We start from the raw sequence: 21,153 nt of genomic DNA on the forward strand, positions 1-21,153 counted from the left end.
TGCAAGGTGGCAAGTGGGTGAAATCTATCCGCCAATCCTCACCAGGTGATTCCCCTCTCCTCTGGACGGGCTTACAGAGGGGAGGTGGCCTAAGAGCTCCAGTGCTGTTGGTTTGGGCACAGAGGGCACAGGAGCTGCAAACTTCCCGGATGGTTTTGGAAATGCCTTTGCCTGTGAAAAGTGCCTTTATCAGAGTGGTTAGTGCCTCCCTGCCCAAGTGTGTGGAGTTATGTAATCCCATAACCAGCTTCCACATTAGGTTACTAGGGAGGATCAGAGATCCGGAGGGAGACCTCCACCGCCTGTTATGTTCAAGGGTGAATCCCTGAAGTTCTGCCTGTGCAATTTCCTCCTCGGTGTACGAGGGAGAAATGCCCATTGGTATTGTGGGGTGTTGTGGGGTTAGGGTCAGAGCAGTCAGAGAAGTGGCTCTTGCAGCCTCTTTGGCCGCTAGGTCTGCCCTATGATTCCCTCAGGCTATGTTGGAATCCAGACCCTGATGTCCTCTGCAGTGGATGACAGCTCTTTGGCTGGGTAAAGGCCTCAAGTAAACTCAGGATTTCCTTCCTGTGTTTCAAGGGAGAGTTTTTGGTAGTTAATAAACCTCTTTCTTTCCAGATGGCCCCATGAGCATGTAAAACAGGAAAGGCATATTGTGAGTCGGTGAAAATATTTGCCTTTTTCCGTTCAGCAAGCTGCAATGCTCTTGTGAGGGCGATCAGCTCTGCTTTCTGTGCTGAAGTCCCTGGGGGGAGTCCCTTTGCCTCAATGGTGGCTGTCTGAGAGACTATGGAGTACCCAGCTTTCCTTACCCCATTCTCCATAAAGGAGGACCCCTCTGTCTGTATACCAGCTGACTTCTGCCTCAGGGAGAGGAGAATCTTTAAGATCTGGTCTGCTAGAGAAAGTGTGGTCTATCAGCTCCTCACAGTCATGGGAGGAGGGGTCTCTAAGAAGAGGGAGGAGGGTAGCTGGATTCAGTGTCTGCATACCTTCAGGGCAAGGCCAGGGGTGTCCAGTAAAAGAGCCTGGTACTTAGTGACGCCCCCAGAGAGCCATCTGTGACCTCTGGCTTCCAGAATGCCAAGGACACAATGGGGGGGTCAGAATTTCTAGGGGTTGACCCAGAGTTAGTTTAAATGCCTCTTCTGCCATGAGGACCATGGCAGAGACTGCCCTCAAGCATGGTGGCCATCCCCTGCTAACTGAGTCTTTTGAAGAACTAAGCAGTGGGGCGGAGGTCAGGTCCTAGGTACTGCACTACAACACCTAGGGAGAACTGCTTTCTCTCATCAGTAAACAAGAAAAACTGCTTTTCAAGGTCAGGAATCCCTAGGGCGGGGCAGAAAAAGCTGGGTTTTTAAGAGTGAAAAGGCTTGTTCCTGGTCTCCCCCCCAATCTAGGGGTTCCGAATCAGGCCCCTTAGTGGCTTCATAGAGAGGTTTTGCAATGATCCCAAAATTAGGGATCCAGATACGGCAGAATCCTGCCATACCCAGAAAAGTTCGGAGCTGTCTTTTGGTAGACGGGACAGGAGTGGACAGGATGGCCTGTTTCCTCTCTGTGGTCAGGGAGCGGGAATTTGGGGTTAGGGCGTGCCCCAAATAAGTTACAGACTGGGAAACAAGCTGGGCTTTAGAAGCAGAGACCTTGTAACCCCGTTCTCCTAGAAAAGTTAGGGTAGAAATGGTGTCTGTGATACAGGCAGCCTCAGATGGACTAGATATCAAAATGTCATCGACATACTGCAAGATTGAGCTGCTCGTGAGTCTCAGGGCTCTAAGATCTTTGTTGTGGGCAGCCCCAAAGTAGAGGGGGCTGTCCCTTAGGCCCTGTGGCAGGATGGACCAAGTGACCTGATGGGGTCAGGGGTCTGAGGGAGAAACCCACTCAAAGGCAAAGAGGAATCTGCATTTTGGGTACAAGGGTATCCAGAAGAAGGCGTCTTTCAAGTCAATGACAGAGAACCACTGAGAGTTCCCTGGTACCTTAGTTAGGATTGTATACGGGTTTGGGACAATGGGGTGCACAGAGATTATTGCTTCATTAACATGCCTGAGATCTTGGACCATGTGCCAGTTCCCATCTGGCTTCCTTACTGGGGGGATGGGAGAATTACAAGGTGAGGTACATTCTTCTAAGAGGCCATAGGCCAGGAATTTATCTATGAGAGGTTGTAGTTCTTCTCCGGCCTCTGGGGAAATGGGATATTGTTTCCTGTGTGGGTAAAGGGAATCAGGCTTGAGCCTTATCATTACCCGATCAGCCTGAACGGCTCTTCCGGGTATGCTTTGATCCCAGACAATGGAAGGCACTTTCTCCCAGATCTCTGAAGAGATTGTTGCAGGCTTATGCAAAGCACTGTTTGGAGAGTTTAGAACTGAGATAAGCGAAAATTGTGAGCCCAATTTTTTCATAATGTCCCTGCCCAGTAGAGGACATGGGGAGGAAGGAATAACCAGGAATATATGTTGGAATAATTTATCTTCATGGGCACATGTTAGTGGTGCCATCTCTCTACAGCTAAGAGTCTTTCCCCCAACTCCAATTACCTTGTGCTGCAAATAGAATATAGGACCATTGTGAGTTTGGAGAACAAAATAGGTGGCTCCCGTGTCAATCAGAAAGGTAACTTTCTTACCTTCAACCTCGAGAGTAACCCTGGGTTCGGCCATGGTGATGGAAACTGGGAGCATGCAAACCCTAGGGCAGCCCTATTCCAAGTCGTCAGGAGACTGGGGGTCAGGAACGTGTCTCTGGGGTCACTGGGGTCTCTGGTTGGTGGGGCACTGCCTTTTCCAGTGTCCCTTTTGGCCACAGGCTGGACATAGAGTCATGGGCGGTCTTCCCTTCGAAGGACAGTCCTTCGACCAGTGTCCATCCCGTCCGCAGGTGTAGCAAGAGCCCCTTGGCCTCTGCCCATAGGTCAGAGAGGTAAGAGCCGCCACGAGAAGTTTCTCACATCTCTCTCCTTCTGTCTCAACAAGATCTCTGTTATGAAAAACCTTAAAAGCAGCATCCATTAATTGGTTAATTGGAGTCTGAGGTCCCAGATCCAGCTTTTTTCAGCTTTCGCCTGATGTCGGGGCAGACTGCCCTATAAAGTGGAGCCTTAAAATAAACACCCGCTCATCAGTGTCTGGGTGGACGTTGGTATATTGCTTCATGGTTTCCACTAACCTGGACAGGAAGAAGGTTGGATTCTCCTCCTTTCCCTGAGTGATTTCTTTGAGCTTATTGTAATTCACTCTTTTTCTAATCCCCCTTTGCATGGCCTCAAGGAGACAGTCTATCATATGGTCTCTCCTAAGTCTGTCCCTTTCATTCATATAGTCCCATCCAGGATCTTGCCCTGGGACTGTGGCGACACCAGGAACTCCTACCTATGTGCCAGATAGGGCCTTCTCATCACCTATTTCTACAGCCAAATCCCAGATCCGTTTTTTCTCATCTGGGGTGCAGCAGGCGGAGATAATAATAATATGCAGATCTGCCCAGGACAGGTCAAACTGCAGGGTAAGGGATTTAAAACCCTCAATGAATTTGGTCTGGTTCTCTGAGTAGCGACCCAATTTCTCCTTCATCTGGGCTAGATCAGTCATAGAAAAAGGAACATGTACCCAAGCCAGCCCATCTGGCGAGGGGACCTCTCTCATAGGGAGGAGGTGGGCCCTGTCGCCATAGCTCAGTCCGCTCCGGGTGTGGAGTGGGCTTGGTTGAGAAATGGGTGAGGTAACGTTATCCTTAGGCAGTGGTGGGTACAAAAGGATATTAGGGCTAGGAGTAAAGAAGAGTGGTCTCAGGCTCTGAACCCCGAGAGTAAGGTGGAGGGTTTGGAGCCGAGGGTTGGGGAGAGGAACCAGGAGGATCTGGAGGGGATTCTGTAGTAGGGGTTAGTTTTGGGGGAGGGGAAGGTCTTGACTGCTCTGCAGCCAGTGTAGGAGATGTTATCTCCCTACCCCTCACAGAAGCTAAATTTCTCGGGAGAGCTAAGTCATCCAGAACATCCTGTTGGGGACTTTCCCCAGAAGGGCTCAGTAAGGAGGTGGCAAGGCACATACGACATGATCGCCTTAGCTCAGGATTCTGGCTGAGTTTAATGAAAGTGGAAAGGTAGGGAATGACTGTTCATTTCCCTTCCCTTCTGCAGAACAAATCCAATTGTCTGATGGTTTTATAATTTAGGGTACCATGGATGGGCCATGTTTCTCGATTACCAAGGATGTAACGTGGCCAGACAACATTACAAAAAGAAATTAATTGCTTTTTCTTTAAGCTGTTTGGTGCCATTTTTTTCCCAATGTTTAAGTATACACCCCAAAGGGGAATCTTGGGGTACGCTCTGTCTCTGTCCCATTTAGATGCAAAAGTGGCCAGTTTCATACCAAAGGTCAACAGCTGTGCGTCCACAGAAGTTGCCTGACCAAGAGCACTCAGTTGTAGCACTGAGGCGAGCACTCAGCTGAACACTGAGGTGGCAAGACTTTCCCACACAACTAAAAGGTCTTCTAGTATACGGGGAAGCAGACAGACAGACCCCAAACTCCAGCAGCCAGACTGAACTGGGGCCGATGGGAGAGAGAGCATGAAAGAGTTCCCACAGAGATATCACCCAAAAGATGGGGGTTTCAGGAGTCAAACAAAAAACTCCTTTCCTACCTGAGAAGCCGTGTCCTCAGATCCGGGGTCCAGGCATAGCTTTCAGGAGAGCCAAACACGTTGAGCGTCAAAAATGTTATGGGCATGGAAGGATACCCTTTTGGGGTTTGGGAAGGATGCCTTTTGCAAGCATGCAATGACTCCAAAACTTAGCTTAAAAACAAAGAGATTTATTAATTTAGAAAGTAATGTTGAGAGTGGCCAGGAGGATAGCAAGGTAGAACAGCAAGATGGGGAGCAGTTCCCTGGGAGAACAGCATGAAAAGAAAGGCTGTTCCCCCAGATGACATCAGTTCTGGGGATTTTATACATTCTTCACAACAGTTAGTCACTCAGGCATGAGGTGGGATGATCATGCTGGGGTCTGCCTGGGGACATAAAGATTCCTTAGTTTTAGGGGAGAAACAGATGTCCCATAGGATCAAGGTGTGGTCTGAAGGTGCATCTTTCTGATCATCTAGAGGACGATCAAAGGAAGATAGTCATCTCAGGACCCTAGGTGGGGTCATTGGGTGTTTTTAGTCTCAGAGTCAGAAAAAAAGAAGGGAGTTCTCTTGACAATAGTTCGCCTGGGTTTCTGGGGTATAGTGCCCATGTCTGTAGGACCCGCATCTCGTGTTTGGGAGTGACTCACTCTTTAATTAAGGGATTGTTGGTTGGGCATCTGTGGGGTACACAGAGCCGCATCATCCATAGCCCCCCCTCTTCCCCCCCTGCGCAATTGGACATGGGTAACAGCTTGTCTGTTGTCCCAGGGGAAGGTGGGGGCAGTCAGCAGCCCAAAGAACCACCTAGAAGTGGCAGCCACAAGTTACATGATTTCTAAGTGTGGACCTGAATGCAAGTTAATATTTCCAAGTTAACATATGGGGAGCCAGCCATTGCCAAAGTTATGGCTGCCTAAACCTCCAGCCAGCTTGACCACTGACCTAAGGTACACACAAGAACCCATTGTGTTCAGTCAGGAGTCAGATGGGGAGTTTGGTTAGGTAAGCCAAACTCTTGGCAAATGAACCTCTCTTTAATCAGAAACCAAACGGGCAACCACGTTGTTATGGGCAGGAAGGATACCTTTTGGGGTTTGGGAAGGATACCTTTTGCAAGCATGCAATGACTCCAAACTTAGCTTAAAAACAAAAAGATATTTATTAATTTAGAAAGTAATGTTGAGAGTGGCCAGGAGGATAGCAAGGTGGAACAGCGAGATGGGGAGCAGTTCCTTGGGAGGACAGCATGAAAGGAAAGGCTGTTCCTCCATGGGGACAGCCTGGATGGAGAGGCTGCCCCCCAAAGGACATCAGTTCTGGGGTTTATATATACTCTTTAGATGCTAGGTCCTGGTGTAGACTTGACTTGGAGAGTGTTAGTCCCTCAGGCATTTAGTGGGGTGGGGTGGTCATCTGACTGGGGTCTGCCTGGAGGCATAAAGATTCATTTCTTTGTCCACCTTAAATCTAGAGGACAATCAAGGAGGGTAAATATCTCAAGACCCTGGTGGGGTCATTGGGTGTTTCTAGGTTAAGACTCACAAGGATGCAAGGACAAGGGAGTTTCCCTGATAACAGTTGGTCTGGGTTCCTGGGGGTACAGTGCCCATGTCATACATCTCTGTGAATGCCCCAGGGAACCCCCAAATGGGACTGCTGCTGAGTTCATGTTCCATACGCTATGGACCAGGTTCCTGTGAATGATAGAAAGAGAAGTGAGAGTGAGGATAGTATAGGTCAGATGCGTGAAAGGTTGGCTGAAAGCTTTGAATGGGGAAACTCCAGTTGGAGTGTGAGAGCCTGAGTGTTCAACTGAAAGTCTGAGTAACTGCTTTAAGTTGATTAAAAGAGAGAAATTGTCTTCATGAATTGAGATGCCATGATTTAAGGTTTAAATGGTAATAAAGTTTGTGAAAGAGCTTCTCATAGAAGCTTAAGAACTTCAGTTCTGGGTTTCTTATCAAATTTTCCTGGGGGCTTTTGCTTATATTGTATGTCTCATGTATTCCTTGGGTGGAGACTTCGCTAATAATTTCAAATGCTTGTGATTTAAATGTTAGCAAATAATGTCTGAAAGTTGTTAACAATTAATTCCTCCCAAAAGTTTGAAGAGGCTGACATGGGCACTGGACCTCCAGAAGCTGAGGCAAATTATTGGCAGGGAAATTCCTTTGCTCCCTTACATCCTCCTGACTCTTAGCCTAAAACATCTAGTGACCCCTATAGGACCCCGAGATGATTGTCCTCCTTTGATCCTCCTTTAGATTTAAGATGGACAGAGAGATGCCCCTCCAGGCTACACCTCAATCCTATGAGGCTACATCTCAGACATCTGTCTGTTCACTAAAACTAAGGAACCTTTTGGGTCATTCCCGATGTCTCCAGGCAGACCCCAGTCAGATGACCACCCCACCCCACCAAAAGCCTGAGTGATGACCACTGTAGAGTCACGTCCACACTATGATCAAGAGTATAAAATCCCCAGAATTGATGGGTTCTGGGAGCAGCCTTCCATCTTGCTGTTCCACCTTGCTATCCTCCTGGCCATTCTCAACATTACTTTCCTAAATTAATAAATTTCTCTTTTTGTTTTTAAGCTAAGTTTTGGAGTCTTGCATTCTTGCAAAAGGTATCCTTCCCGAACCCCAGGGGTACACATCTGAACCCCATAACAGTGGCGAGACCAGAGCTGATGATTTGGATATGGGAATATCCAGCAGGAGGCAAAAGGAGGTCCAGAAATTCTTAACTTTAAGGTCTAATTTTTCTTCCCAAAGTTTTGGTATAGATAATGTATGAAATATTATGTATCAAGTGCAGTTAATATTGGTAATGAGGTGCATTTTATTCTAGGGATTAACTTGGTTATTTGAGCGCTATCATTTCATATTTTTTTCCTGCAGTTAATTTGTTTCCAAAGAGCAAGGTGTGTGTGAGTTCTGGAGTGAAGAAATTTCATTTTAGGATGGTCAACTGCAGACCTGACTGGTCATTGAATTGTTGGGGGAAACACATCGCTTTAAATAATAAGGAAACCCTAAACATTTTTAAATTGACCAACAAATTTCCACTATAGGAGTGGCTTTAGTCTTAGGCCAAAGTGGTTTGAGGCAAGGCTAAGAGAAAGGCAAATTTGGAGACAAAGGTAAATTAAGGAAAAAAAAAAGAAGAAGAAAATTGTAGATGTATTCAGAGTTAAAGGTAACCTTTAAGCTTTTGTTAGTAATCCTAAATTTTGTATTTGGATAAAAATGTTATGGGTTTTAGTTTTTGAAAAAATAAAAGGATCATAAACTATAACCTGATTTTTGGAATTTTTGAGGTAAGTTTCCTGAGTGCAACCATTACAATAGGAAGGTTTTTGTTTTAAAGGACCAGCGAATACTGATAACTAATTTTCCTTTTTAAGTGGAGAGAACTAATGGTTTCATGAGCATTATTTCTGATGATCACTGGCACATGACTACTAATAGAGAAAGGAATTTCTCACATGGGAAACTTTTTAAGACATTTCTAGGAATGCCCAGTATTTTACCACCCCAGTTCTAGAGTGCTGGTGAAGGGATTAAAACCTATTAAAGTTTTATCTCAAAACATTTCTTAGGAGCCAAAAGCCTGGACAAGATTATCCCGCAGCCTAGAATCTGAAGGATTCCTGAAGGCATCTCTACGAGAAATCCGAAGGAGCCCTAAGATACTAGATCCAAATAAGTATTGTTTCTCATCATTTTCATTGACTTTAGAAATATTTCTGTAGCAGACATAAAACTGGCCATTTTATTTCCCCTGAAAATTTATTTACCCTGAGCAAAGTCCCTTTAAGTAGAGAACCTAGAAAGGACAGAACTATTCCCCAGATTTAGTTGAAGTGGGAAAGTTTAAATAGAAGCATTTTACCTGGTTAAGAGGTTTGAAAGTAACATCTGTTCATTTGAGAAGTTGCAGCAAAGGTTCCAGAGCGCTAGTTTGCTTCAAAGTAGTATCAGAAGAAGTTAGGAAAGAATGACTGAGCCTAGAAATGATTGTTAGTAATAGAAGATAAATTTATTTTAAATCCGGAGCATGGTTAGAGAGAATAGCCATCTAAGGATGAATTGTATGGGAAGATAATTGGGAAAAGATCTGCTATGGAGGAAATTGGGTTACTGATACAGTCACAAGGATGAATGGATGACGGGCTAAGTTTCTATCAAGTTCTACAGGTGACTGCTGATCATTGCCAATTTACAAAGGGTATTAATAGTCCAAATTATGGGAACTTTTCTCCCTCATTTTAAGTTACTTCCCACTTTTCTCCTGTTAATAGCAAATTTTCTATAATCATATGAGGAAGGCAAGGCATAGAATATGGAAACTGTGGAAGCAGATAGAAATTTGTAGCCATTATGAATGAGTAAGCAAATTCAAAGAGGTTCCTTTTCTTAAAAGGAAGAGTTTTAGGTCATAAAGAAAACCTGGCAAAATATTAGTGCCAAAAGGGGGGAGGTCTTTCACATAAATAGTAGATTCTAAGCAGCATTTTTAATAAACAAGTGTCAACATGGAAATCTAGAGATCCCCAGTTTATTTAGTTTGAGGGTAGAAATCCCAGGTTTTGACCTTGTCACATGAGAGGTTTCCCCCAAGGGAAGGTCCCTCTTCACCAGACAATGGACTTCCTGGTAGTTTGGGTGGGAACAGCTAATCCCACCCAATATTAAGCATCCCTTTTGTCTCAGTGGTTTCTCCCCCTAGGCTAAGGTCCATTGCCAAGGTGACCCAGCCCTGGTCTGAGTCTTTCCCTTTTGTGTCCATTGTAGGGAATCAGCCCCTCACTGTTATTCCTGTCTGGAACTCCATAATTTTCCTTTCTTACCATTGTAAAGTCAGTCAACTGTCCCTCTCCAAGCCCCCAGGCCATCTAGAGCTGTATATAGGTTCCCCAAGTTCTTTTGTTCCTTGGAGTCCATCCTGAGGTGGTGGCATTCCCAGGGGCTAGTGACCAGGGTGTCTTGACTCTGTGCAGTCTTGGGAAACAGCTCTGTTGTCATATTGGTCTCACTAACCCCTTTTCCCTTGATTAAAGAGTGATTTTGACTATTTAATAGTTCTGTGTTTTTTCTAGTTGACATTAATGGAGGCCCCAGCGAGATCCGAAGTCCCAGCTGCCTGAGCCCTCCAGCTAACGAAGACCCCAGACTTGAGGTACCTCACACAACCCGTTTGGGGTTGGTTCAGGAGTCCAGTTAGCAAGGGCCAGGTAAGCGGCTCTCTCGGAGGTAGGACTCGCATCTTGTGTTTGGGAGTAACTCGCTCTTTAATTAAGGGATCCTTAGTTGAGCGTCTGTGGGGTACACAGCTGCATTTCTCCATAGCCACCCGAGCGCTATTGGACATGGGTAACAGCTTGTATGTTGTCCCAAAAACTGGTGGGGGCAGTCAGCAGCAGAGTGGGGAGGGGGGTGTCAGCAGCCCAAAGAACCACCTAGAAATACGGCCGCAAGTTACATGGTTTCAAAGTGTGGCAAAGTGTGGACCTGATGGAAGCAAGTAATTTGATAAATGGAAAACAGTGACAAAGGCCAATCCAAAGGTAAGCTGGCCAATGTAAGGTTCATTTAATGAGGAAAAGATAATTGTTTTTATAGTCTGTTTTAAGCAAAGCAGGTCGAGAAATTGAAGAAGACAAAAGAGAAGTCTTCAACCAAAGGCTCCAGGAATGCATCGGAAGAAAAACCTGGTCAGAATGGTCCATAGACCAGGTGAAGGGTAAGAACAAGAGAGAGGTGAGGGCCAGGAGAGCTGGTCAGAGTCCTGAAAGGTTGGCTGAAAGCTTTGAATGGGAAACTCGAGTTTGGAGTATGAGAGCCTGAGTGTTCAATTCAGAGTCTGAGTAACTACTTTAAGTTGATTAAAATAGAGAAAGTTTCTTCATGAATTGAAATGCCTTGGCTTGAGGTTTAAATGGTTATAAAGTTTTGCAAAAAGCTTCTCATAGAAGCTTAAGAACTTAAGTTCTGGATTTCTTCTCAATTTTTTTCCATGGGCTTTTGCTTGTATTATATGTCTAATGGATTTCTTAGGCGGAGACTTCACCAATAACTTCAAATGCTGGTGATTTAAAGGTTAGCAAATAATGCCTGTAAGTTGTGTTAACAATGAATTCCTCCCAAAGTTGAAGAGGCGAGACCAGAACTGGCGATCTAGATATGGGAATAACCAGCAGGAGGCAAAAGGAGGTCCAGAAATTCTTAACTTTAAGGTCTAATTTTTCTTTCCAAAGTTTTGGTATAGTTAATGTATGAAATATTGTGTAGTATCAAGTGCAGTTAATATTGGTAATAAGGTGCATTTTATTCTAGGGTTATTTGAGTGCTATCATTTCACATTTTTTTCCAGCAGTTAATTTGTTTCCAAAGAGCAAGGTGTGTGTGAGTTCTGGAGTGAAGAAATTTCATTTTAGGATGGTCTACTACAGACCTGACTGATCATTGAATTGGTGTAAATGACAAGAAATAATGGGGAAAGGCATTGCTTTAAAGGGTAAGGAAACCCTGAACATTTCAAACTAACCCAATAAATTTCCTCTTTAGGAGCGGCTTTGCCTTAGGCCAAAGTGGTTTGAGGCAAGGCTAAGAGAAAGGCAAACTTGGAGCCAAAAGTAAATTAGAGCAAACAAAATAGGAATTGTAGAGGTATTCAGTTAAAGGTATAAGCTTTTGTTAGTAATCCTAGGTTTTGTGTTTGGAGGAAAAATGCGATGGGTTTTGGTTTTTAAAAGGTAAAAAGGATCATGAACTATAACCTGATTTTGAATTTTTAAGGTAAATTTCCAGAGTGCAACCAATACAATAGATGGGATTTTTGTTTTAAAACACCAGTGAATATTGATAATTAATTTTACTTTTAAGTGGAGAGAACTAATGGTTTTGTGAGCATTATTTCTGATGATCATTGGCACACGACAGCTAATAGAGAAGGGAATTTCTCACCTGGGAAACTCCAAAATTTCTAGGAATGTCCTGTATTTTACCACCCCAATTCTGGAGTGTGGGTGAAGTGAGTAAAACCTATTTAAAGTTTTATTTCAAGATGCTTCTTAGGAGCCCAAAGCATGGACAAGATTTTCCTGTAGCCTAGAATCTGAAGGATTCCTGAAGAAGACACCTATGAGAAATCCGAAGGAGCCCCAAGATGCAGGATCCGGATAAGTATTGTTTCTCATCGTTTTCATTGACTTTAGAAATATTTCTGTAGCAGACATAAAACTGGCCATTTTATTTCCCCTGAAAATTTATTTACCCTGAGCAAAGTCCTTTAAAGTAGAGAACCTGTAAAGAACAGAGCTATTCCCCAAACTTAGTTGAAATAAGGAATGTTTAAAATAGGAGCATTTTACCTGACTAAGGTTTGAAAGTAACATTTGTTAATTTAGGAACTTGCAGCAGAAACTCCAGAGTGCTATGTTATCTTAAAGTAGTATCAGAGGTTTAGAGTGAAATGATGGAACCTAAACATAATTGACTAAATTTTAAAACCCTAGTATTTCAACCTCCCCAAAGGGGTGTGTGTGAGTTGAGTGCATAAGGTTTAAATTTAGGAAAATTTGGAATTTTAAAATTTAAAATTTAGTGAGAATTTTAGGAATCCATTTCAATAGTGAAACAAATTTGACTTTAAAAATAGTTTTGAAGCTGAAGTGGCCATACAGTCATTTCAATGTGGTTTTGGATTTTTGGGTTAGAGAATATATAGTTAGAAGCTTACTTGGTGTTAAACAATATTTTAATTTTGGGCCGCAAATAGGAGGTAAGGCCATTTCCAGATTTACAAAGTCCTGAGTAACCTGTGATGTGGATTTTGTTTCTGCTTTTATACTTCTATAGTTTGTAGGGTTTTTATATTTTGGTAAAGTAAGGCAATCTTTCTGATTAAGCATGTAAATTACCTAATTTTATAATTTGTGTGGAAAAGACTACTAGAATATAATAAGATGGGATTGCAGATTTAAGGTTAGCAGACTGGATAATCTTTGTAGTAAGTGAGTATAGAGGGAGTTGATCAAGTCCTGTTAAAGAATACGTTTATGGATTTCTCTTAGTTTTCTCTTGTAGCAGCAAGGAAGCTGGCTGATACCAAAGGAGGAGTCTGCCAGAGGACAGAAGTCTGTGAGAGAGGAGGCTGAAGGCATCATCAGGACCCACCAGATGTGAACGACTTAAGACTTTGGGAAAAGGGGTAGTGTTTTGATTGTTAGTTTTTTGCCAAAGGCAGACTGCCTGCCTTTCTGGCTCATGTCAATGCTTCCAAGGCATTGGGGAATGCCCCCAAATGCCAGTTCCCCTAACCTGTATCCCTGAGCTTTTCCACCATTAGGGGATGGAATCCAGTCCGATATAGTACCCATTTGTCCATTTGTTTGGCCAGCGACATTCGATCTTGACCAAAAGGGGGGTGTGTCAACATGGAATTTAGGACCCCAAACTTGTGGCCTAGTGGGATCTGATGAACCCCAATTTTCAGGACTAGCTTGGAGATTGGAGACCCCAAAGCTTGTTTAGGGAATCCCAGGTTAGCAGTTTCAGACTGAGTGGGAGACCCTCAGGGGATTGACAATCCTAGTTTTGTGAGATAAGCATATGCTAAGGACCCTCTTTGTTTTAGGTAGTTTCCCCTATTGTATTAGAACATTTCCCAGGAAGATCCACACCTGAGCAGAAAACATCCTTTAGTATCCATTGTTAGCAGCCCCTTGTCTTACACCCTAGCCTTTAGCTATGATTCCTTTCCCAAGCTTGACTGTATCCTGTCAGTGTAGTTTGAACACTCCCAGTTTCCTTGTAGCTATAGTGATGTCAATCATCTTTCCCTGCCCCTGGATTCCCCAAATGGTATATAGGTTCCCCAAATTCCTTTGTTCCCTGGATTCCATTCTGAGTTGGTGGCACTCCCAGGGGTCAGTGACCAGGGCGTCCAGACTCTGTGCAGTCTTGGGAAGTAGCTCTGTTGTCGGGGCCTTTTAGCGCTGAACCCCTTTAGCCCTTGATTAAAGAGAGATTTTGACTATTTAATAGTTGTGTGTTTTTTCTAATTAACATCAGGAACTTCAGACCATTAAATGCCATTTTCCAAAATTTGTAGACAATCCTTTTAAAGTCCAGAAGGAGCTTAAATGGGTATTCAGGATCTTTGATCCAGACTTCGAAGATATTGATTTTCTTTTATCAGAATTATTCAGTGAAATCCCATGAAAAAAGGAAATTGATTGAGAAGACTAGATCTGAGACCAATTTGGCCAGCTGGCCCACTCCAGATCAAAGATTGGATATGGATTTCGCCAATCCAATCTGCATGTCTTACCTTAAATGGTGCAGAAAGGATTTGCTTCAAAGCATTAAGCAATGCTATTCCAAATCTGGTGCATGGTCCAAATTTAAAAAGGTTAGGCAGGAAAAAGGGGAACATCCTGCCATATACATAGACTATCTGTCAGAGATGGCAGAGGCAATCTTAGGTTTAGAAGTAGATAATTACAAGACAGCTGGCCATGTAAGTAGACAATTTCTGAGGGGATGCACACCCAATTCAAGGACATGTTTTAAGAACAATTTCCCTAGATATGACTCAGTTTCCCTAATAGAATTGAGAGAGGTTGCAGGTTACCTATTTGAAAATAGTTCAGATCAGAGCAAGGAAGTTAAAGATCTTAAGGAAAAGTTAGAGGACTGAAAAGGATTTGAAGCAGAACGAAATTGAGGAAATAAAAAATCTGAACACAGTAAAGACTTACACAAAACCTGTTTCCCAGAAACCTAGTTACCAGGCAGGATCAGTGCAAAAAGACACTAGGGAATGTTTCTTTTGTCACTGGAAAGGGCACTTGATCAGAAACTGTTTCTTAAAGAAGAAACAGAAGTGTAATAACAGAGAAAAACATAATACAGGAACTAGGTACAAGAAATCTGCTTGCTGCTCACACTGTAAGTTGAAGTCCTCACAGCAAGCACCAGACTTGAGGGAAATGCAAAAGGCAATAGAAACTGGAGCTAAGCCAAAATATTCAGAGATTATTAGAAGGGAATTATGAAGCCAAGCTCTTAGAGATAGAAGAAATTGTGAGCAAGAGGCTGCAGATGTAAATGATACAAAAAGGTTGGGAAATAGTACAAAACTGTTGTAAGAAAGTGTTTCTATGAATGATAGCCATTGCAATAAAGCAAGAGAAAGCAGAGCCAGATTAAAGAAAATGAGGCAGAAATTAATGAAATAGCATCTCAAATTGTAAATGAGATGAGAGACTTTGATAAGACCTATATAGTAACCACACAGGGAAAGACTGTAAAGGAAATCAAATCATTCATTGAGTACTTTTTTTTTCCATTGTAGAGTGGATAATGGGATTGAATTGTGTAAAAGAAAAAGAGTCACAAGAACTCAAGAAAAATTAGTGACTAATACAGAGGCACATAATTTCAATTCCCTAAAGGTTACTGCTGATAATGATGACAAGGCTCTAGAAACATTCACAGAAGTCCCACCTAATGCAGTTAATTCTGTCAATAGCTTTATGGCAGAGGTACCCTTTGTAAATGCATCTAGTTTGAATCCAGAAGCTAGTACCTTCCATCCAGCAGTGAGAGTTATGAATAAGAAAAAACTGATAATGAAGCTGATGTTGCTTTTGAACACAAACATTATCCTATTCAAAGTAGTGGAGGTGACATTTCAGTTAAATTTGAATCTGGGGATGGAATGGCAGAATTAGTAACAACCAAGGATTCAGTTAGTGATAATGTTCTATGGGGTACAGGGGTATCTAGCCAGAGCAACTGCCATGGTTTAGTTTCATGTTCCATTGAAGACTTCATTGGGAATGAATCAAATCAAGAAGAATTAACTGGGTTAAATAAACACCTAGAAGAGGGTAGCAAGGGTATTAGTTATGAACACCTTGGCTACTAAACCAGAAACAGATACATGTTGTTGTGGGGGGGCAACATGAAGACACACATCCTGTTACTGATGGTGCAGGGGGAAATGCAGAAGTACAATCTTTATTCCCGAACAAGATACTTTAGAGGGAAAGATTCCTATCTCTACACAGTCAATTGAGAAAGAAGATAAACACAAACCTCAGATTAGTGTTAGAGTAGGATCTGTGATTGTTAACAATATACAAGATCTGCAAGAAGAAGCTAACCCCATACCATCTAGTTTACCTATTCAAAATGACATTCAAAAGCTTAGCAGTGAGGAAAAAAAAACTGACTTGAGTAACAGAAGCTGGTGGCAAAGGCTTAGATCACAATACAAAGCCAGAATTATCAACTTCTGACAAGAGTTCACATGCCGTTGAGCAAGATCCAAATACCATGGTGATTGGATTTAGTGATTCAGATTTAGACACTGAATCTGAAGGTATACCAGAAGGTGTAATTATAATGAATGAAGATTATGTAGAACAAATGCCATATCAGTTTTATAAGCTTTATGAATAGGTAGATGGATAAGGGCATGTGTGGGATGCAAGTGAAAAGATTGACTACCTGGAACCAGTACAAACAAACTCATATCAATACAATGATAAGGAGTTATTCTATGGGCACAGAACAAGCTGTATACAATTGGAAAAAACTATGCAAGCTTAGGGGTTGATAATGAAGAAGATCTTACAGAGAAGTTGAATTACATGGCTTATATTGATATAGATTCTGAATGGGAAGGTGAATATTAAGAAACATTTTGTGAACTGGAGGAGATAAAGATACAAAATTCCATTTCTATTCTCTAACTGCAAACACATAACAAGTATCATTCAAGATGTAACAGTGAAACCAAGATTAGTTGGAGTTCCATAGGGTAACATTCTACACTAAACCTTGTGTGAATGAAGACTAGTCTTGGGATAGCAGAGGAAATAAGTTATTCCAGCAAAAGAACAAGTAATTTAACATCTTGAACACTCCTAAACTTGTAGCAATATTCCAACTACTCATAACTAGGACACATACATCTAGAGTGCTGGAGAAACATGGATTCATATTGGTTGAATCTGTTGTAACATGACTTTAACAGCAAGATATAGTTGAAAACTAAAAAAAAAAAAAAGTAAAGAGGTTATCCATATCTCTCAACCTTCATCCTAAAACAGTCTATACCAGGGGAAGGAAAAGAGAGAGGGTATACCATGGAGATATTATTGTATAGTTTCAGATATCTCACTAGACATAACAATGTGATCATGTCATCAGTGACGATACATATACTGATGACATCTGAGAAAAAAAGTCCTAGTCATGAATTGCAACACAAATAGCCCAAGAAGAAAGCAATAAGAAGCCTGGTGAATGTAAGCCTACTGAAAACAAAGGAAAGCGCTGGAGAATACTGCCACCGGAATACAATAGCGAGAGCCCTGCATATGTTAAAATAATGAAAGGATAGCACCCATGATGATACACAGCCATTAATACATAATACAAAAGGAAAACCTTGCATTTGAAAGAGTAGCAGCCACAAAGAAATAAAGCCTCAATGTTAAATATAAAATTGGACTCTGCCTGACATAGTAACAAACAAAAAGAACTATCTCCAAGTAATACCTACAATAACCATTCAAAAGAATTACATACAGTAATCATAAGATAGACCTCCTTGATGAAGAAAAAAGAAAAAATTGAAAACTATACTCTTTGGCATAACGCATACACCCATGCATGAAGAAAAACACAAGTTTGAGCTAACTTGCACGCATGAAGAGGTACACAAATGCAAATGCTTACCCCCATGCATGAAGAAAGATTGATAAATTCTGGCACTCATGAAAATTTCAACTCACACACAGAAGTAACTTTTCACTCTTACTTGCACACATATGTGAAAAACGTAACTTGCACACATGTTCGTGGTTTGTTCATGTATTCCTGGGTTCCTGATTATTGCAGCAAATCCTGATTTGAAGAACACGAGTCTTCAATTAAGTCTGGACAATGGCAAATAGCATGCAGACCAGACGAAGGACCAGAGTGGAACAGAAGAGAAATTCTTCAAGCAACAAGACTGGACATGGAAGGACTTTGGAACTTTGAAGTTTGGAATTTTTGGCCATGAAGGTTATGTAAGGATTCGTCTTTTGCATGCACATCCTACATAGCAAAGTAAAATATTCATGGATTGGCTAAGTATACAACATGCATGACAACAAATGAACACACTGAAAAAACTTTCTGTGGGAAATTCAAACAGAAAAAGTTTTTCTTTTCTGCATGAGTTTGCACAGAAATCCACAAAGATGTACACATATAAACTTGTATGTGCCCATGTAAATACTAAATTAACTAACATGCTAACTTTTAGAGTGAGTTCATTAATAGTCTAACTACTAACCATAGCTATAGCCTAATGAATTTGTTTTAAGACTTAAGAAAGTAGAGACACAGAAGTTCTATAGTCGAGAAGTTAGATTGTATTATGATTGTAAGTTAGCATTTGTTAGTGTTAAATTTTCTTAGTGACTATATAGACATTAGGATAAGTCATTTGCATATTCAATATGTTAGTGAAATTGTAGTGATTTGGAAAATGTTACTTGTTTTGTTATGGAAAACTATGTTCATGTAATTCCCTTACCTAAACCATTTTCCTATGATCCATTCTTAGCTTAGCATTTAGGGAGATAGAACAGCTAAGATGAGTTTAGGATTTGTTGTTTGGGGGAGGGAGAGTAAGAGTATATTTCAGATAGCAAAGAGTTAATATGGAATTATTATTAATAAGGTAAATATCATGAAAATAAAATGCAAGCTGCATTTGTTTGTTTTTTTGTTTGTTTGTTTTTGCTAACAGAAGGGGGAGATTGTGATAGAGACATGAGAGAGAGAGGTTTTGCAGGACTTGTGGACCAAGATGCAGGGCTGGAGATCTAGCTCTAGATGTCAGTCAAGAGAGGATTCCAATGGAATGTACCCAGGAGTGACAGTTGGGAGTTTTCTGGCCACACACTGAGTAGGGAAACTGGGCTTTTGGCCTTGGTCTCTGTTTCTCTGGCTCTGAGCAGTTGAAGTTAACACTAAGAGGAAAAACTGTTTTTTTGGACTTGGTCTCTGACTGGAAGTCACTCTTTCTCCTTGGAGGTTTTGAAGCTGGCTGAAAAACTTTTGTGAGGCTGATTTGGGTTTTGGGAGACCAGCCAGATTGAGTTTGTGAAGAAGAAGAAGATTTTGAAAGGGCTGCTGTCATCCATCTTCCTAACTGTCTAAGAGTCACACTTGTGACTCCCCAAACCCTGAATTTTATCTCATTTAGATTAAGGAAAATCATCATCCCTCTTACCTCAGTTTCCCATCCTGTTATCCCAATAAACCCCCTGACTGAGAAAGCAACTGGAGTATCTTTATAGTTCACTCAGGAGGGAGGGAAGAAGCAAAGGCTTCAAGAAGATTTGGGAAGTAAGGGAGGCAAAAGGGAAAGGTTGGTTAAGGGAGGGAGTGACGGAGGAAGGGGTTAGGAAAAAGATTGATCCATCAGCAATCAGGAGGGATCAGTAGGCAAACCCCAGAATAAACCCCAGAGCAGTCCTCTGTGTACCAGCATCCCTGTGTGGTGGCATCCCCCAGCATTTCTCATTTCAGGTTCTTGTAGTAGCCCTCACAAGTTTACCTTCACTATTTCAATAAGTACTAGTTTCCAGTCAGTTTATTTCTTTTATTACAAGCTTAAGAACTTAAGTTTTGAATTTCTTCTCAATTCTCTGTGAGGTTTTACCTATATTGTATTTGTGATGAGTTTTTAAAAGGAGGTTTCACTAATAATCTTAAATGCTTGTGATTCAAATGTTAGCAAATAATTTCTGAAAGTTGGGTTAGCAATTAATTGCTCCCAAAATCTGAAAATACAGGAACTGGCAATTTGGGTATGGGAATACCCAGCAGAAGGAAAAGAAGTCCAGAATTCATAACTTTACATTCTAACCTTTTCTTCACAGTTTTGGTATGGTTAATGTGAAAAATATTGCATATCAACAGTGGTTAATTTTTAATGATGTTGGTAGTCAGAGGCATTTTATTCTAAATATTAACTTTTTAATTGGAGTGATATAATTTCACATCTTTGTTAAGCTGTTATTAATTTCCAGAAAGCCAGGTTTTTCTGATTAACATGTGTGTATTCTGAAATGAAGAAAGTTTATTTTAGTTTGGTTAACTAAAGACCTGATTAAGTATTGCATTGTTTCAGAAGGACAAGAAATATTTGGGAAAGATTTTCATGGGTTTTACTTTTTGAGAAGTAAAAAGGCCGTGAACTGTAGCCTGATTTGGAGAAGTTTTTGTTTTGTTTTGTTTTGTTTTGTTTTGTTTTGTTTTTTTAAGTAAATTGCCACAGTACATTTTGTTTTTAAAAGTATAATCCTGATAATTGTTTTTTCTATAGTCATTTACCTTTATTTTTTTTTCCTTTTTAAGTCTGGAAGACTGACCAAGTTTAGCATTTGCCTTTGAGTACTTTTCTCTGATAGATAACCTTTGGCCCAGATAGCTATTAGGAAAGAATTTTCCTACCAGGGAAAATCTCTGACACCTGGCCTTTATCACCCTAGTTCTGCAGTGTGGGTGAACTGATTAGAATTTATTAATGTTAATTTTGCTAAATTTCTTGTTGAAAAAGAATTCATTAAGAACCCCTGGAGCACTAACTATTATCTCAAGACGCTTCTTAGGCTGCCAAAACCTGGACAAGATTTTTCTTGCCACCTATAAATGAAAGGAGTCCTTGAAAAATTTCTCTATGTAGAAAATACTTCTACATCAAGACCAAGATGTTACTGTAACCAGATAAGTATTCCATTTCTCATTGCTTTCATTTGCCTTTCAGTTTTTCTGTAGCAGATATAAAATTGGCCATTTTATTTCCCCTGGGAATTCTAATATTTACCCTGAGCAAGGTCCTCTTGAGGTAGAGGATCTAGAAAGGAAAAGAGCTGTTTTCCAGATCTAGCTAAAATAGGAAAAGTTTGAAATACACATGAGGAAGGTAGATACGCATAGGGTCAAAGTAAGAGGATGGAGTCAAATCTATTGGGCATCAACTGATAAAAAGAAGGCAGAAGTTACAATCATGATATATGACAAAGCCAAAGTAAAAAATAAATCTAGTTAAAAGAGATATGGAAGGTAATTACTTCCTGATAAAAGACAGTATAGAAAATGAGGAAATATCAGTACTCAACATGTCTGCACCAAATGGCATAGCATCCAAATTTCTAAAGGAAAAACTAGTGAGACTCAAGGATGAAATAAATAGAAAAACCATAACAGTGGGAGACCTGAACCTTCCTCTATCAGAACTAGATAAATCAAACCAAAAATAAATAAGAAAAAGGTAAGAGAAGTAAATTAAATCATATGAAAAGGGAGGCCTCACCTAAAATGAAGAGGAAATTAAGGCAATCATTAAAAACCATTATGCCCAACTATATGGCAACAAATATGGAAATCTAGGTGATATGGATGAATATTTACAAACATATAAA

General features: G+C 41.2%; 1 protein-coding gene across 2 annotated transcripts in view; it reads left to right on the forward strand.

The window, feature by feature from the left end:
* Positions 1-13,696, forward strand: part of LOC103096269 (OX-2 membrane glycoprotein-like) — a 51,644-nt gene extending 37,948 nt beyond the window's left edge. For both annotated transcript variants that reach the window (XM_007493666.3, XM_056793457.1), the window contains exon 6: positions 8,251-13,696. In XM_007493666.3, coding sequence (XP_007493728.3) covers positions 8,251-8,287 — 37 coding nt within the window. In that variant the 3' untranslated portion in view covers positions 8,288-13,696. The remainder of the gene's footprint in view (positions 1-8,250) is intronic.
* The last annotated feature ends 7,457 nt before the right edge of the window (positions 13,697-21,153 follow it).

This window comes from Monodelphis domestica, chromosome 4 (genome assembly GCF_027887165.1).
Source record: "Monodelphis domestica isolate mMonDom1 chromosome 4, mMonDom1.pri, whole genome shotgun sequence".
Classification (NCBI taxonomy): domain Eukaryota; kingdom Metazoa; phylum Chordata; class Mammalia; order Didelphimorphia; family Didelphidae; genus Monodelphis; species Monodelphis domestica.